The sequence below is a fragment of the Sceloporus occidentalis genome, unplaced genomic scaffold, assembly GCF_023333645.1.
Source record: "Sceloporus occidentalis isolate IW3139 unplaced genomic scaffold, rSceOcc1.0.p SCAF_171, whole genome shotgun sequence".
NCBI classification, from domain to species: Eukaryota; Metazoa; Chordata; class Lepidosauria; order Squamata; family Phrynosomatidae; genus Sceloporus; species Sceloporus occidentalis.
In genome coordinates this window covers 106,421-123,524 of record NW_028317151.1, presented here as the reverse complement: position 1 = coordinate 123,524, position 17,104 = coordinate 106,421, and the positions used below count along the sequence as shown (strand labels likewise).

Sequence of the window (17,104 nt, the reverse complement as noted above, 5' to 3'; positions counted from 1 at the left end):
TGGGGGTTGCGCTTACAGCTCAACACTGTGCAGGATGTTTGGCATTTGCCAGAGAACACTAGGATTGGCATATTCGCCACTGGCGCCCTGTGCTCTTCACAGATGAAAGCAGGTTCACACTGAGCACATGTGACAGACGTGACAGAGTCTGGAGACGCCGTGGAGAACGTTCTGCTGCCTCCAACATCCTCCAGAATGACCGGTTTGGCGGTGGGTCAGTAATGGTGTGGGGTGACATTTCTTTGGGGGGCCAGACAGCTCTCCATGTGCTTGCCAGAGGTAGCCTGACTGACATTAGGTACCGAGATGAGATCCTCGGACCCCTTGTGAGACCATATGCTGGTTGGCCCTGGGTTCCTCCTAATGCAAGACAATGCCAGACCTCATGTGGCTGGAGTGTGTCAGCAGTTCCTGCAAGAGGAAGGCACTGATGCTATGGACTGGCCCGCCCGTTCCCCAGACATGAATCCGATTGAGCACATCTGGGACATCATGTTTTGCTCCATCCACCAACGCCACGTTGCACCACAGACTGTCCAGGAGTTGGCGGATGCTTTAGTCCAAGTCTGGGAAGACATCCCTCAGGAGACCATCCGCAATCTCATCGGGAGCATGCCCAGGCGTTGTAGGGAGGTCATACGGGCACGTGGAGGCCACACACACACTACTGAGCCTCATTGTTGTTGAGCCTCTTGTTTTAAGGACATTACATCAAATTTGGATCAGCCTGTAGTGTGGTTTTCCATTTTGATTTTGACTCCATATTTTGATTTCCATTGAGAATTTTTGTGTGATTTTGTTGTCAGCACATTCAACTATGTAAAGACGAAAGTATGTCATACGATTAGTTTATTCATTCAGATCTAGGATGTATAATCTTAGTGTTCCCTTTATTATTTTGAGCAGTGTATATTTTTTAGACTTTTAGATTTTGTTGGAACTGGATGGTTCCCCTGATGGTGACAATACTTCCTAATTTTTATGTCACCGCATTTTAAACATTTTTTTTTTCTATTTCACTAATCACATTGTGATTAGAAAACTGGGCTCAATTGGAACTCAGTTCTCATGAGGGTCTTGAGAGACCCTGTTTGTAGTGGATTGCATTGTCCATTATTGGTGATTCACGTCACAGATGCAATATCTGTATCTCCCTTTGGATAAACCACTCCCCTAACTGTGGCATACATTACTATATCAATTACTTCTATTGTTTAAGAAGTGCATCAAACCTACCACCAGGTAGCTCTAGAGAGTGAGTGTTGATGTGTACATCTGCTAATTATTTAAGACCATGGATGATTTGCCTACATGAAAAGCCATGTGGGCTATACCAGGAACAATAGGATATCAGGAACTCCAGGAAGAAGGGGCAGGAGGAGGACAGACTGGAAGCAGGAGAAGGAAGCAGCATGGCAGAAGCTAAGTGAGCTGTGAAAGTTGTCCAGAGGAAAAATATGAATCAGTCTTCTATATCAACATGGAATCTAGAGCCATTTTGGACACTGAACATCAAAGGAGCCATTTGGTATGCTGATCCGCTCTAAAGTTAAGTACACGATAATACAATGTTATATAGAATATAATTGTTGTCTCTAATTTTGTTACGGTAACCTTTTCGATATATTGTTTTTACCGCCAGAAGTATATCAATATATATCATCACGTCTCCTGGTATTCATCTTTACATAATGCTGATTTTTTAATGATGTCACCATCTTGAGGGGGCAAGATCTCTGGAGAACGGCCACAGTGCATCCTGGGGTGGGTTTTCGGGTCACTGAATGTCTCGCTATTGAGGCATTTCAGCAACAACGCAATTTTTGATCACCCCAATATTGTATATGGCAGACGTAGACGACCCGGGGAGGAGCCCTTGCTGCAGATTCAGAATTGCTGAATGCCTCAACATCGACCTTTTACAATCGCGTATGGACATTATGAATGTTTAGTAGACGTGCAAATGGGCAAATTTTTCAGTTGGCTTTTGACCCATTCGTATTCGAATATATCACTTTGCAGTTTTGTTTTGCCAGGATAAAAAAACCTCCGGGTAAGTCTCTATAAGTTACAGTGCCTAAAAATAATTTAAGGGTAAATCTCCCAGTGGTTAAGCTTGTCGCACTCGTTCACAACACGTTTGACTGTTTGAATGTCACCCCCTGCAAAAATTTGCAATAACTATTTTGTGTTTTTTTAATGCATACGTTACAATCTTGCTTTTGATTTCTTATGCAGCATATGTTCAAGTGCAGAAAAAAAACAACACCATTTTGTGTTCACCAACATTCCCCGAGTACAGTAATGCCTTACATGCAGACATTGGGCTGTTCTGGGGAAGCTATGATGCCATGCACATTTCAGTTTTCAAATGTGGAATTTTGCGAAATTGCTTTGATGAGTCCATATCCCATTTGGGGCAATTTAGCATCGCTTATCACCATATAAGTAATTGTTTATTAACAATAGACAAATAGAGCTGCAACAACTAATCGATAAAATCGATAATGAAAATCGTTGCCAACTAATTTCATTATTGATTAGTAGAATCGATTTTATCGATTATAAAATGAGGGTTTTTTCAGAGCAAATGCTCTGAATAATACCCCTCATTTCATAATCCGGTTCATTCAATGTCACTTACACTACAGCAGTTACTACTTACCAGTCACTCTAATTGGCCCCGCCCCTTTCCTTATGGTGTCCACACTAATCTAACAGTAAGTATAAAATAAATATTTGGGTTGCTGAAAGTTAGGGGAGGTGGGGGTTAATTTAGGGGCAGTTTTTTTGATGGGGTCTTTAGGGTTAATTTAATGCTGAGGACTGAGGGTTAATTTTATTAATTTAATAAGGTTAACTTAAGGTGCAGTTAGAGGTAAAGGGGGGGGGCAAACTAAGGGGAATCTAAATCCTGGGGGTAGTGAAGATTAATCCTGTATTTATTTATAAGAGTATTGTGTCAGTGTGCTGTGAACGAGTCTGTGAATCTATGAGGGCACTATGGCATATCTCTGGAGGACCGAGTGGCATATCTGGGGGTATAAGGCATATTAGGGGGGCACAGTGGTATATAGGGTATATAAGGCATATGTGGGGAGGGCGAAGTGGCATATCTGGGGGCATGTGGCATATCTGGGGGCATGTGGCATATCTGGGAGGCAGTGTGGCAAACCTGGGCTCAAATGTGCATAAGTGGGGGAGGCAGGTTGGGACATAAAAACAAGAAATGCGTTTTTATCAAAGTTTTCTTATTATGCGGTTTGTTTGTAACATCCTGTTTATTAAATTATTTTAAATAAATGAAAAATTTACATTTATTTTTTTATCCGATTAATCGAAAAAACAATTGGCCAACTAATCGATTATGGAAAAAATAATTAGTTGCAGCACTATAGACAAGCCAGGGTATTTAACTTGGGGGGCCGTTTTCACACTTTTCAGGCAGTTATTTCATCACACGTCTGCCAAAGGCTGCAGGAACTTTACTGCATTTTTTACGCATGCATTGCAATCTTGTTTTGAATTTCTTGAGTAGCATTAACAGTGGTAAGAAAAAGTAAATGAACCCTTTGGAATTACCTGGTCTTCTGTATTAATTGTTCATAAAATGTGATCTAAGTCACAAGTATAGACAAACACAATGTGCTTAAGCTAATAACATAATAACACACAAACAATGATAATTGTTCATGTTTTGAACACACCCACTAAACATTCACAGTGCTGGTGGAAAAAAAGGAAGTGGACTTAAGTGGAGTTAATAACTAGTCAAACTTCTGCAGCAATAACCTCACACAAGCATCAGATCTGCACAACATTCAGGATTAATTTTAGACCATTCTTTCTTACACTGCTTAAGCTAAGCCATATTCATAGGATTTCTGGTGTGAACGGCTCTCTTGAAATCTTTCTACAGCATTTCTAATGGATTAAGGTCTTGGCTCTGACTGTACCACTTTGAAAAGGAGGATTTCTTATTTTAAGCCATATGACAGAAACAGATGCACCCCCCCCTGGTGCAGGACTGGCTTTTAGTGGTCATTGGTCCCTAGATGTCCCACGTTTTCATGATCTGGTATGTCAAAGGGGTTAATTTAAATGCATTTGAAAAAAAAAAAAAAATCACATGGGCATATAGGGAGGACAAAAACGGCTCTGGTCCTTAAGGGGAAAACGGAATGTAAAAGTGACACATGTCCCACTACACTGCAGAAACTGTTTAATGGAAATTGCTATACAGCGTGCACAGAATGCCACCACATGTGGTTGACATTCTGAACCCAGCTATGTAAGGTGTATGTAGCTGGCATTCTAAGGGTTAAACACTGGCATTTTCTTAAGCAAGAAGGGCTGAGTTGGTCTTTTATAATGTATAGTTCAATGTCTGAGACTAAAAAAAGCTCATAGATTGAACCATGTAACACAGTTACTACTTGTGTAATATAGGGCCAGCTAAAAGCTTCCTGTAAAACAAACTTACTGGGGTTGGCTCTTCATAATGTGTGGTGAAGTCAAGGAGCTTAAACACAACTTTCCCTTTAGTGAATAAGTTATCATAATTGCACAGCTAACTTAAAAATCCAATGTAGTATATGAATTATTTCACATAACCGTGTCTAGTTAATTGTACCGCGATAGATACTTAATAGACATAAAAATTCCAAAATGTCATAAATTGCATACAGAAAAAAAGTTACCTGTTATCACACAGACAAGAGATGGAAGTTTGATTCCACTTTTAAGGCACTTCTCATAACCTAACAAGAAGAACAAACAATAAATTTGTGTTTAAACATTATATTTTGTCAAAACAAAGGATATGTCAAAGTAAGAGACACAGCACAGTAGTAAAGTAATATTTAATTTGTATGAATAAAAAATTACCTTCCAAAGCTCTTAGCAAAACTGTGAAGTCTTCATCTTCTGCAATATTATATAAAAATGTCATACATAAAATCTGCATATTCTGCATTTTGGACAGAATTTGTAATTGTATAATACGAATGTTTGTTACCGCTTAAAGGGCATCTCCCACGACCCTTTAAAATATATTTTTAATAAACCATTTAGTATCATTGTAATACATACTTGATGCTTTAGCTTAAAGAACAGTAATTATTTCACTCACCTAAATAACTCATCTACGCATGATCCTCTGGCACTCTACAGGCTGGTTGCCTTGTGACCTAAAAACCTACTGGAGATCGGAACACCACCAATTTCATGCGCAACAAAACTGCTTAAATACGGAAGCTCGGAATGGCCAGTGAGTGAGTGAGTATATATTATATATATATGCACACAATGTCGTATTGGCCTGACTATAGGCTGCACCCTTATAGTTTGGTGATATTTTGAAGAAAAAATTATTTAAAAAAAAAAAAAGCCACACATTAGTGGAATAGTAAAACAGTATTTTATCTAATGAACAGGAATACATGTATTTTAACATTTTTGCTATCTATTATGCTGTTAGTCCTGGAAAACCAATAGCCATTTTAAGGTCCCCCCTTAATTCATAATGCATCTTACTTCTAGATATGCCACTCTGCTCACCGGATACGCTTTATACCCTCCATATGACACTCTGCCTCACAGACTTACCAATGCATCCCCAGACTCGTCCCCTGTGCTCCAGACTCCTTGCTGTCTAATGGGGGCATCTGGTGAATGTCTGCGCGATGAGCGTAGACAATCTCTGCTGCTGCCCCTCAATTCCGCCGGGGCTTCTATGACGGAGAACTGGCGTGACATCACCTTCCGGCGCTTCATCATAGAAGCCACGGCGGAAGTGGGGCGCAGCAGAAGAGGTTGTCTACGCGCATCATGCAGGCTGCCACCAGCTGCCAGAGAGGAGGATCCAGGTCCCCTGCAGCGCTGCGGAGGATCCTCCTCCCTGGCAACCAGTGAACGTCTGCGTGATGCACGTAGACAACCTCTGCTGCTACCCTCTACTTTTGCTGGGGCTTCTACGATGGAGCACTGGAAGGTCATGTCTCGCTGGCGCTCTGTCATAGAAGCTCTAGTGGAAGTGCCGGGCAGCAGTGGAGGTTGCATTCACCGGCTGCCAGAAAGGAGGATCCAGGCCCCCCGCAGCGCTGTGGGGGACCTGGATCCTAACCCTGCTGCTTGCTACGGGCGTTGAGCAATACAAATTGCGCACGTCTGCGCTAAACCCCGATTATATGCAGCACACCACTTTGAAGACTTGAATTAGGGGGGAAAAAGCGTGGCCGATACGGTACTTTAATTACACTGTAGAACAAACAGCTTCCCCTGATAACCAACACTTTAGTATGATGTATTAGAGATTTATTCAAAGTCTCTTCTAACATTAATAAGTATCTGTGTATATTAGACCACTAATTTTGGATGAAATTCAGATGCCTTTTTTAATTCAGAAACTACATTCTGGGGCATTCCCAAAGGGGGCAGTCCCCAACATCTTCAGGACTCACTTTCAACTTACAACTGCAGCCTCTCAAGGTTTATAAAGAGATTCAAACTTGATTTTGCACTGCAGGACCACCACCAATAGCAACACTGAATCAATGAATATGCACATCCAGCAGCATGCTACGAGACTGAATTTCTCCAAAAGTTGGACCAGTTTGATAAAGTGATCCATCAGAGTAAGGAAGGAGATTCAGCCGCACCAGTAGTAGGGCATGTGGCCTGGGTAAACAGCCCCCGCTACCGGCACATCTGCACGATGTGCTTCAACAATCTCTCCCTTGCCGGGACTCCCCCCCCCGTGGGAATTCCCGGCAAGGGATTGTTAAAGCACATCGTGCAGACGTGCCAGCAGCGAGAGGTTGTTAACGCTTGCATCGCCGCAGCCGGTGACCGTCTGCACGATGTACGCTAACAATCTTCCTTGCCGGCACTTCCCATGGCGGAAGTGCCAGCACCGGAACCGGTAAGTCTAGGGGGGGACCTCTTGGTGGCAGAGTGGCAGCATATCTCAGGGGGGGATAGAGTGGCAGCATATCTCGGGGGGGGCACATCTCAGGGGCAGAGTGCATATCTCAGGGGGGGATAGAGTGGCAACATATCTCGGGGGGGGCAGAGTGGCAGCATGTCTGGGGAGGGCAGAGTGGCAGCATGTCTGGGGAGGGCAGAGTGGCAGCATGTCTGGGGAGGGCAGAGTGGCAGCATGTCTGGGGAGGGCAGAGTGGCAGCATGTCTGGGGAGGGCAGAGTGGCAGCATGTCTGGGGAGGGCAGAGTGGCAGCATATCTGTTCCACTAAGTGTGTTTTGTTTTTTTTGTTTTTTACGAAGAAATTTTTTTCTTTAAAAAAGCACCTAACTTTTAGGGTGCGGCCTATATCCGAGCCAATACGGTATATACCATGCCTCAAATAAAACATGGGCCCAGTAAATTAATCTGTCAAAATTTTAAGTTTGAAAACTGCAATGTGCATGTACTCAGGATATTGCTAAATACAAATCATAAGTTGTTTCAGTAATTTCACATACTGTTATAGTACGGCTGCTTTTCTGCTCAGGCTGGAGCAGAAAACGGTAAACGGAAATACCAGACATATGAGGCTTTTCCAAAATCAGGACAAATCCCTAAATACATTCGTTTTTTTGCTCATTTGCACTGGCTATGTGTATTTTTTACAGGTGAAATTGTGCACATTTTTTTCCAAATTTTCATTCATAGTAACCGTGTGTGTATATATAATTATATAATATATATATATAGATATATATATATATACACACACACACCCGCTACTAGTCCTGGAAAAAAAAATTGTGGGGGTGCCCAGCTAGTAGGAAGGGGTTGAATTTGTAAACAAGAAAATGTTAAGAGCAAGAACTAACCTGTCCAGCTTGTGCTGCTAATTAAAAGGGCTGGTCTTTCTTTACGGTAAGAAACAATGCCACTTTTCAGGTTAAACTCTGTAAACGCAGATTTTTCAACTTTCAGACTTGCTGAATCTGACCTAAACAAAGGGGTGAAAGGAAAATAACTATGTATCCAATTATAACATTCCTAAATTTCATCTTGAGAGGCATGCTTTCAAATACAGTTCTAACCGACATGGAATTAGGCAGGTGTGAAAAAATGTTGTTTTATTAGTTAAATTTTTATTATTTCACAAAATGTAAACAGATGAAAAATCTAAATCCACCCTTTGCCTTCAAAACAGCATCAGTTCTTCTATGTACACGTGCACAGGTCATATGAAGTGTATGATTAAACAATTATACAGAACAATTAATAATTTTATTACACGTGTAATTTCAATTAGAGTAGCATCAGTTTCGATCACCATCAAAAACTTGAATATAATATATATATAAAAAAAGACTAAATTACATCAATAAATATACCCAATCACAATAAATAAATGTCCCTAAATCCAATTACCAAAATAGTACTCTTCTTATACTAGAATATAATAACTTTATCGCAACTTGATTGTTCTTGCTGTGCAGGATGTTCATTTTTTCTGGCTCCCACATCCACATGAGCCTCTGATTACTGGGAATGGTTTCCATTCAACATGTTATTGCATGCTTCTTGAAATGACACTGTAACCTTTCTCTGTAACTTTTCTCATGCCTAAGATTCACACTTTTTAATGTCTTACCTGCTATGAGAGATATTTGTGTTGTTCTCAGGATGTTATGCTATTATCTGGCTTATTGTATGCATTGTAATGACTGTATCACTCATGTTTAACCCTGCTGCAGCTTGCTGCAATCTGTAGTTTTTTATTATGCACATCTCAATAAACGGAGAATTTACAAAAAAAAAACAAAAAAAAAAACAACAAAAACCAGCAGAATAAAAAACTTAAAATTGACACTTTCATCTCTTTATCACAATGGCTTTTCTCTATTCACCAACGAATTTCATTATCGATTAGTTGAATCGATTTTTATCGATTATAAAATGAGGGTTTTTTCAGAGCAACCGCTCTGAAAAATCCCCCTCATTATATAATCCGTTTCAGTGACTCACAGCAGCAGCTCCTACTTACCAGTCCCTCCCTGTAATCACTGTGACAACTGGCCCCGCCCCCTTCCTTCTCCCAGAAGGCCAGAACCACATGGCTGTGACACTCATCTAACTGTAAGTATAAAATTAATATTTGGGCTGCTGAAAGTTAGGGGAGGTGGGGTTTAATTTAGGGGCAGCTATGGTTAATGGGGTGTTTAGGGGCAGCTATGGCTAATGGGGTGTTTAGGGTTAATTTAGGGGCAGTTATGGTTAATGGGGTGTTTGGGGTTAATTTAGGGGCTGTTGTGGTTGATGGGGGTCTTTAGGGTTAATTTAGGGGATGCTGTGGTTAATGGGGTGTTTAGGGTTAATTTAGGGTAGTTGTGTTTGATGGGGTATTTAGAGTTAATTTAGGGGTAGTTATGGTTAATGGGGTGTTTAGTGTTAATTTAATGATGAGGACTGAGGGTTAATTTAATAAAGTTAACTTAAGGCGCAGTTAGAGGTAAAGGGGGGCAGACTAAGGGGAATCTAAATCCTGGGGGCAGTGAAGATTAACCCAGTACTTATTTATAAAAGTATGGTGTCAGTGTGCTGTGACTCTATGAGGGGACTATGAGATGTCTGGGGGTATAAGGCATATGTGGGGAGGGCAGCGTGGCATGTCTGGGAGGCAGTGTGGCATGTCTGGGGAGGATGGAGTGGTGTATCAGGGGGTATAAGGCGTATCAGGCACAGTGGCATATGTGGGGGTAGAGTGGAATATGTGAGAGGCAGCGTGGAGTGGCATATGTGGGAGGCAGCGTGGAGTGGCATATGTGGGAGGCAGCGTGGCATATGTGGGAGGCAGCATGGAGTGGAATATGTGGGAGGCAGCGTGGAGTGGCACATGTGGGAGGCAGCGTGGAGTGGCACATGTGGGAGGCAGCGTGGAGTGGCACATGTGGGAGGCAGCGTGGAGTGGCACATGTGGGAGGCAGCGTGGAGTGGCACATGTGGGAGGCAGCGTGGAGTGGCACATGTGGGAGGCAGCGTGGAGTGGCACATGTGGGAGGCAGCGTGGAGTGGCACATGTGGGAGGCAGCGTGGAGTGGCATGTCTGGGAGGCAGCGTGGCAAGCCTGGGCTCAAATGTGCATGTGGGAGGCAGCGTGGCATATGTGGGAGGCAGGGTGGAGTGGCATATGTGGGAGGCAGTGTGGAGTGGTATATGTGGGAGGCAGTGTGGAGTGGTATATGTGGGAGGCAGTGTGGAGTGGCATATGTGGGAGGCAGCGTGGAGTGGTATATGTGGGAGGCAGCGTGGAGTGGCATATGTGGGAGGCAGTGTGGAGTGGTATATGTGGGAGGCAGCGTGGCAAGCCTGTGCTCAAATGTGCATAAATTGGGGGGGCTGGTTGGGAAATAAAGACAAGAAATGCATTTTATCAGTTTTTTTTTTTTATTCTGCGTTTGTATTTAACATAATTTGTTTATTAAATTATTTTAAATAAATGAAAAATGTACATTCATTTTTTTATCCGATTAATCGAAAAAATAATCGGCCAACTAATCGATTATGAAAATAATCGTTAGTTGCATCCCTAGTTTTAACACAAAGTTATTAGTAAATATTAATTCATAAGTTAACTATTTTTCATATTTAATAAAAACTATGAGAAAAAAGCCTTGTGTATATTTTCTTTTATTTGCCATCTGACCCCCAGCTTGCCACTCTGCCCCCAGATATGCCTTATACCTCCTATATGCCAGAGATTCTACTGTGCCCCCAATATGCCTTATACACCTTATATGCCAGTGATATGCAACTGAGCCACCTGATATACCTTATACCCCCAGATATGGCCAATATCGATATGCCTTATATATGCCACTGTGCCCCCTGATATGCCTTATAACTTCCTATATGCCTTATACCTTCCAATATGCCACTCGCCCCCCATTTCTGCCTTATACCTCCCTATATGCTACTGTGCACCCTGATATGCCACTCCGCCCCCCATAAATGCCCTACACCACCCTGATTCACCACTCTGCCTCTCCCAGATATGCCACTCTGAAATTCATTATACTCCCTGATTCACCACTCTGCCTCCCCAGATATGCCACTCTGAAATTCATTATACTCCCTGATTCACCACTCTGCCTCACCCAGATATGCCACTCTGAAATTCATTATACCCCCCATACACCACTCTACCTCTCCCTATAACCACTCTAACTCCCCCAGATATGCCACTTTGCCTCCCTGAAATTCATTACACCCCCATCCACTCTGCTACCCTGAAATTCATTATACCACCCCATACACCACTATAACTCTCCCATACACCACTCTGCCTCCTCCGACTCCCATACACTACTCTGCCTCCTCCCCCTCCCATACACCACTCTGCCTCCTCCCCCTCCCATACACCACTCTGCCTCCTCCCATACACCACTCTGCCTCTCTCCCCAACTCCATGGTGTCTTGTGAACCTCAGCTGCTTCATAGAAGCCCCAGCAGAAGTGAAGGGGAGTAACGGAGGCTGTCTGTGCGCATCGCGCAGACACCCACCAGCTGACAAAGAGGATGATCCTCTGCAGGAGACCTGGATTCTCTGTCAGCCGGTGGGGGTCTGCACGATGCGCACAGACAGCCTCCGTTACTCCGCTTCGCTTCCGCTGGGGCTTCCACGATGGACCTACGATGAAGGTCATGTGATGCTGGCGCTGCATCGTAGAAGCGGAGGGGAAAGGCGGAAGTTGTCTGTGCGCATCGCACGGACACCCACCGGCTGACAGCGAGGGGAATCCAGTTCCCCTGCAGGGTTGTGGGCGATCTGGATTCTAGTGTTATAATCCGATCTCTGTTTGAGGTCGGATTATAGAAGGAGAGGAGTTTTTCAGAGCATTTGCTCTGAAAAAAAAACCTTTTTATAAATCGATAAAAATCGATTCGACTAATCGATAATGAAAATCATTGACGATTTTCATTATCGATTTTATCGATTAGTTGTTCCCGAGTGCCCGATGGGTCAGTCCGCCCCTGGTCTCAGATGATTTCACAATAACAAAAATGACCAGCGGCACATTAATGTCAAATTAAGACAAAGTTACAGTGAGGCACACCATAAGGGTTACGTTTATTTAACCACTTCAGAGATTCCATGGAATAACAATTTCCTTAAGTGTTGGTGGTATAATTTACCAGCTGTAAACATGAGATAACCTTACTATCCAATCTTCAAGGCGTTTGATATCCCCCACAGCAAACTTTCCAAAGTTATTCTCAATGCCAGAAATTCCACCACTTTTGTGTCAAAATTCCCGTAGGATACACAAAATAATCATGTTATAGGCCATATTTATCTGCCAGTCATCCACTCACGATTACGAAGAATCTGGCATCAGCTAAAAGTGAGGCATTAGGCAACACACAATAAAACAATCAGGGGCCCTGTGTGATCTCTCATGAGAGCGATCACAAGCATCATAGTAAGAGGTATGCTCCCATACAAAAGATAGTGGTGCCCAGTAAAAGGAAAAGAGTTCCGAGACGATCAGTCTAGGTACTGCAATCAACCATGCAGGTCAATAGATGCCAGCTTTCTAATCACTGTGATTAGTACAATATAAAAATATATGAGAAAAAAAAAAGTAAAAATAGTCAGAAAAATTATTATTTTAATAACTTTTCAAAATAATGCTCAAGTGAAGTCACCTTATCATAAGGAGAGCCATCCTTTTCCAGTATGCCCCAAATAGGAAAGCAGCCTCAGGATGAACAGACGTCCAAATTCCAAACTGAAAAATGTGCACCTCCTAAATGTGGCCTTTTAGCTCCCACGCAAACCGACAACCCTATTCATGGGTGGTATCACTGTACTCAAGTCACGAAGCTCAACCCATACCCAGGTGCTTGGCAGTGACATAGTGACGGGATGCCCTGTACTCCGACTGGGTACTCCAGGCAAACTGTGCTTCCTTCTGCTGAGCCGCCAGTGGGGAACCCTTTCAGCTCTGGATGAGTCTAGCGCTAGCGAGATGAAGCATGACAGCTATTTATACACACAAACATAATTAAATCAGGAGTATAATCCCATCCAGATAGCCCGGCGCCTCCATACAGTTCCATGGCCAGTAATGCCAACATGACAAAAAGTCACTATTTTGGGGTGATTCCAAAGAAGTCGCATCCATCCAGGGGTATCAATGGAGAGCTCAGGTTCCAAGGATGTTATGTTCCAAAAAAGCAGCTCGATCCAACGTCGGGACCCTGAGCAAATGCATCAGACACGTCGCCAGGAATAGTCTGCACAGTAGCCGGGCCAGAGTTCCATAGCCGCGGCTGGGTAAACCCCGGTTCTAAAGAAGAGCGTCACGGAAGCCTCCGTGACTTGGGCGGTGCCTGGAGGCTGTATATCCCATTATCAGGGGAAGGCTGGCAGCCTAAGGTCTGGGGGGCAAGTCTAGTAAAGTGGCCCGTTGCGCCACCGAATCAGCACACCATCCATGCTCATCTTTTCCTAATTTTCTAACGCATATTGATGTAATGTGATGAGTAAAAAAATTATGTTTAATACATTAAAAAACAGCTAATCTTAACAAAATAAAATTTAAATATGGAAAAATTGGACCCTAGGCATTTCCTTGGGCCCCTGCCTGTAATCATCCCCAGAGTCCCTTTGTCCCTGATGCACTAAGCCACACCTCTGTTTTACTTACTCTCTGTAGTTCAGGTATAGATCAAATAAACACATGCAAACAGCATGTGCATGTATAGATCAACTGAATAAGAAATACAAACCCTGTATTTGCAGGTATACATAAATAATGTATGGCACATAGCATAGCAGATACAGATCAACAGAATAAGACATAAACCCAGCTTTGCAGGTACAGATCAACTGGAAATCACATAACAACTAAGCATTAAAAGGTATACATAAAACCCCCTAAATTGCAGGCATAGATCACAGGATGCACACCCCCAAAGCCAGCCCTGGTGTCCACACTGCCCATATAGAACACGACCAGCACCAAGATAACATTAACAAATTATAGTCCAGAGTGAGCCAACGTTGTCCCCAAACAGCCCAGCGTGAGCCAATTTTGTCCCCAAACAGCCCGCCCTGACACCAGTACAAGCTCTGCAACACTGACACTCAAACACACACACCAGGACAGGCTCTGCCACACCGACACCCAAACAGACACACCAGGACAGGCTCTGCCACACAGATACCAGGACAGGCTCTGCCACACTGACACCCAAACACACACACCAGGACAAGCTCTGCCACACCGACACCCAAACACACACACCAGGACAGGCCCTGCCACACAGACAAAACACACACACAAACCATGACAGGCTCTGCCACATCAACACCCAAACACACACCAGGACAGGCTCTGCCACACAGACAGCCAAACACACACCAGGAAGAGCTCTGCCACACCGATACACAAACACACACACAAACCAGGACAGGCTCTGCCACACCTAAACCCAAACACACACACCTGGACAGGCTCTACAACACTGACACCCACATCCAAAATGCTTTCCACACTGGTTTGCTGTTTGTTTATTTTCCTCCCTTGTGTATTGATGCCCCAACCAGCCCCCCTTTGGTTTTAATGTATTTCCCCCCACACCCTTGTGTATTGCCCCATGTGGATTTGTGCCGCCAGCCAGCCAGCCCTCTTTGTACATTATGCCCCAACAACCTTGTGTATTGATTTATGTGATGTCCTCAGCCAGCCCCCTCCCTTGTGTATTGATGCCCCCCTTTGCATTGTTAATGACCCATGTATATTGAACCCATCCCCCCCACCTTTGTGTATTGATTTATGTGATGTCCTCAGCCAGCCCCCTCCCTTGTGTATTGATGCCCCCCTTTGCATTAATGACCCATGTATATTGAACCCAGCCCCCCCACCTTTGTGTATTGATTTATGTGGTGCCCCAACCACCCTGTTGTGTACTTTTACCTCCTATCCCCCCCATTTTGCATTTGATTGTTGTCCCAATGCAGCCTCCCCTTTGAATATGGCTCCCCTTCCGCCTATTATTTTTTTAATACTTACTTTTTTTCTGCCATCCTTCACTGCTGCTGTCCTCCAACGTGCTCTTCAAGCTGTCACGAGGAACTGTTCCGTGTGACTCCGCCCCCTTGAGCGGCCCATCATATTGACAATGTGACGTGCCGCTCAAAGCGGAGGAGTCACACGGATTTTAAAGCGGCCAGCGTGTCTTACCGCTTCAAGAGTCACAGCCACATCGCCTGCAATGGCATCTGTGTGTGGCGGCCACTTCAGCCGGCCCACCGCAGATGCTGCTGGTATTAAAGACGGCCGAATCAGCCACTTAAATGGGCGGCCGTGCGGCCGTTTAATGTAGATTCAGGGCGGCCCGGGGGGCAATTGCCCCCTGCCCAGCCCGCCCCTGCCCATTATAGATGTTGGACTCCTGGATTGCATTACATAATTGCAGTGCAATATCTGGCCCCTTTGCTTGGATTTATGTTTAAGTCACCCTGTACCTGATAAGGGGTACAGGGTGGCAACAGTGAGAGAGCCAGAGCTCTCTAGATTCCAGTTTCCCCCTTCCTCCTGCCTGACCAGTATTATTGATTCTGATTGTGTGTGTGGTTTTCTGTTATAACTATTTTGCATATGATCTGCATATTGCATTTTACATATGGTGTTTTACCTGAATACGAGTCCTGTCTTGTTATTGGGGTAAGCCTCGGTGCTGCCCTTGTCAGTGCGGTAAAGCACTGCATTGCTATGCTTCTGTATAATACAGTGCTCTCGAGGCTAGTCCTGCCCGATGGTTGAAGTTTTGTGTTCCCGGTGGACATGGGGAGAAGGAAGGATTGTCTGGCGGGTGTACCCAGTCGGGGTACAGGTCGCTCCCGTCACAATGAGCAATAAAACCACGGTTCCCAAATGAGCTCCCCTTCCGTAGACATCTCAGAGTGTTGCCCACCACGAGCATAGTGTAACCCCAAAAGAGCGACGTGGTGGGACAACAATTGTCGGCGGACATCGCCGCAGTTCCTAGCTGCTGCACAGTTCAATGAATTTGCAGCTAGGTCTCAGTGAGGCACATGGTCATTTCCTGGCTTGTAAAGTAATAATAAGGGCAGAGAGATGCTGATTAGCAGGTAACTCTGGAAATGGAGGGATGAAAGGCAGTTCTTTAGTATCAGCTGAGGATAAAATACATAGACAGATGCCTCCAGGGGTGCTCATCATTAGGTATGGGCTGTAGCAAACCCACTGGAAGGTGGCTGGGGGTTTTGTGCACAGATATGACATGCTGCAACATAGGTCATCATCTTTAGAAACTCAAATGCCTGTACTGCAACCAGGGACCATGAGCTGGCATTGCCATTGTTATGGGTTATGTCCGTTAGGGTTTCACAATCAAAGCAAATTTCTGAATGAACTTTCTATAGTAATTAGCAGGAAATCAGGGAAGTACAGAAATTTGACTGGCTTCAGGAGACAGGTCTTGGTACACTGAGGGAACCACGAAAGAATCTGAGGACAAAGCGGGGATTGTGCTTACGCAGCCAAGGATACCCGAGGACAACAGGGTAATGCAGAGATTACTTGGAATTGAAGGGTCTCCTGGTGTAGAACCGGTGTAGACAACCGAACGGTCTCATGTCCATTGTGAGCTGGTTCTAAGGCTCGCTCATCGATAGCTTGAAGCAATGAAGAGAATCGAGGCTGCAAGTAATGGAGTGTGTGGGGGGGGTAAATCTATACTTTGTACAAAACAGTTATGTTAATATTTTACCATTATACTGTTAAACAACTACTAACAGACCAAAGGTTTTGAAAAATTACTGAGCAATGTGGTCTAAAATAAAAAAAAGCGATGCTGTATTACTCACGGAGCCTTAAAGTGAGAGTAAACTGTGGAAAGTTTCATGAATAACTTGTGCTGAAGTTCCAAAGGACTCTCTTGAAATGTAGAAGCAGGCTTGTCATATAGTGTTGTAGCTCTGTAGCAATTAAAACGTAAAGAATATTGTGGATAATGCAGGTTGAAGTGGTTATGACAAAAAAGGGAATATTGGCAAGTAGAAATATTTAAAATCGGCTGGCATCTTTTTCCAATCTATTTACTAATGCAAACATG

At 43.8% G+C, this 17,104-nt stretch overlaps 1 protein-coding gene across 1 annotated transcript in view; it reads right to left on the bottom strand.

Annotated features, from left to right (window-relative positions):
• Positions 1–17,104, bottom strand: part of LOC149279316 (chitobiosyldiphosphodolichol beta-mannosyltransferase-like) — an 80,299-nt gene that overhangs the window by 35,951 nt on the left and 27,244 nt on the right. Inside the window, exons 6-9 of the mRNA XM_089501317.1 lie at positions 16,857–16,967; positions 7,837–7,958; positions 4,888–4,926; positions 4,701–4,760 (exon numbers count right to left, since the gene is read on the bottom strand). Of these exons, the coding sequence (XP_089357443.1) occupies positions 4,701–4,760; positions 4,888–4,926; positions 7,837–7,958; positions 16,857–16,967 (332 nt within the window). The remainder of the gene's footprint in view (positions 1–4,700; positions 4,761–4,887; positions 4,927–7,836; positions 7,959–16,856; positions 16,968–17,104) is intronic.